General features: G+C 40.9%; 1 protein-coding gene across 1 annotated transcript in view; it reads right to left on the bottom strand.

Moving 5' to 3' along the window:
* The window catches only part of LOC107684190 (protein delta homolog 1), a 7,905-nt gene that overhangs the window by 4,707 nt on the left and 1,641 nt on the right, over nt 1–1,557 (bottom strand). The window contains exons 3-4 of the mRNA XM_016480400.1: nt 1,264–1,394; nt 908–1,049 (exon numbers count right to left, since the gene is read on the bottom strand). Coding sequence (XP_016335886.1) covers nt 908–1,049; nt 1,264–1,394 — 273 coding nt within the window. The remainder of the gene's footprint in view (nt 1–907; nt 1,050–1,263; nt 1,395–1,557) is intronic.

Here is a 1,557-nt window from a genome sequence, read left to right as displayed (position 1 = left end):
CTCAGATTCCAGATTTTCAAATATTGTCCTATCCTAACAAACCATACATCAATGGAAAGATTATTTATTCAGCCTGATGCAGCAACCTCAATTTTGAATTGACACTTATGACTGGGTTTGTGTCCAGGGTCACACATAGCAAAATATCAAAACAAGTGACACTTTTTAATTAAAATGTTACACAAATGTAGTTTGAAAATATGAAGCAATAAACATATTGTTTATAAAGTCTTAGACACTTCAACACCGATTTTTGGCCTGAATTGATCTGAATAATGACTCTGTTGTGTTTGCTGTACAGCTGAATCAAATTTCCTTCATGATTGATGAATTTTGCAATATTGACACTGTTATTGAACTGAATTAAACCAACACTGAACTGAACTGAGCTGAAAAACTACACTGTTGTCTGCTTTACAGCAGAATTTGAGTTTGTTTGAAATTTGATGAAGTTTGCATCACTGATTCTGCTATTTTCCTGTTTATTACTGTGAAGCTGCTTTGAAACAATCTGTATGGTATAAAACATTATAGAAATAAATGTGACTTGACTTGAAAAATCACCTCCAGATCAGCTGATTCAAAATAAAAACAGCTCAAGCATCATTTGTGTTCCAGTGTCACTTGGTTTGCATCTAATGCAATGAAGTTCAGACATGTTTAAGTGTAAAGATGTGATGTTATCATCTAATCAGAGGTTTGCACGCTTGAGCAACTGATGTAGCTTCATTAATGAGCATTCGATGTCTTTGTAAAATCAAATAAGGATGATCAATGCAGTCAATAATGATCTCAGCTCAATAGCATCTTTATGTGAGTGATTTTTCGGACTAGTTTTTCACTCCACAGACGTTTAACAGAGGAAACAGTCTGTTGTTCCGTCTCTGCTTCAGTGAGAATCAGTTACCTGTTCGCTGAACACGGTCCTTTCTTCAGCTGGAAGATTTCCCCTGTGTATGCAGGAGAACAAAGGCAGACGTGTCCTCCTCCTCTGGTCTCCACACAGGTAGAGTTTCCCGAGCAGGGCTTTGAAGAACACCGGTGAACCTCTGAGAGAAAACAACAGATTCACACAGTTACTGTCACAGCACACCTCCACCGTTCACACAACAGCTGCTGTATGCTGAAGCACTTCTCTCTGACAATACTGAGTAATCAAAGAAGAATCCTGAGGAAAGATCTAATCAATCAATCTATTTCAAAGAATTCTGGCCATGCATGTTCATCTGATGCTCCTATATAAAGTCCTGTAGGACTCTGGACCTCGATCACAGCGCACTCCCGTCCATCCACGCTCACAGATGCACTGCCCGGGTTCTTCACACGCTCCGTGAACACAGTCAGGTGAAGGAATGCACTGATCGCAAGCTGCACCGTGCCAACCTGCTCTGCACCTGTAACACACACACACACGCACGCACGCACACACACACACACACACAGACACACACACACAGACACAGACACACACACAGACACACACACAGACACACAGACACAGACACAGACACACAGACACAGACACAGATACACACACACAGACACACACACACACAC

This window comes from Sinocyclocheilus anshuiensis, unplaced genomic scaffold (genome assembly GCF_001515605.1).
Source record: "Sinocyclocheilus anshuiensis isolate Anshui unplaced genomic scaffold, SAMN03320099.WGS_v1.1 scaffold1893, whole genome shotgun sequence".
NCBI lineage: Eukaryota > Metazoa > Chordata > Actinopteri > Cypriniformes > Cyprinidae > Sinocyclocheilus > Sinocyclocheilus anshuiensis.
Note: the sequence above shows the minus strand (reverse complement) of the source record. Positions and strands in the feature narration are given on the sequence as shown.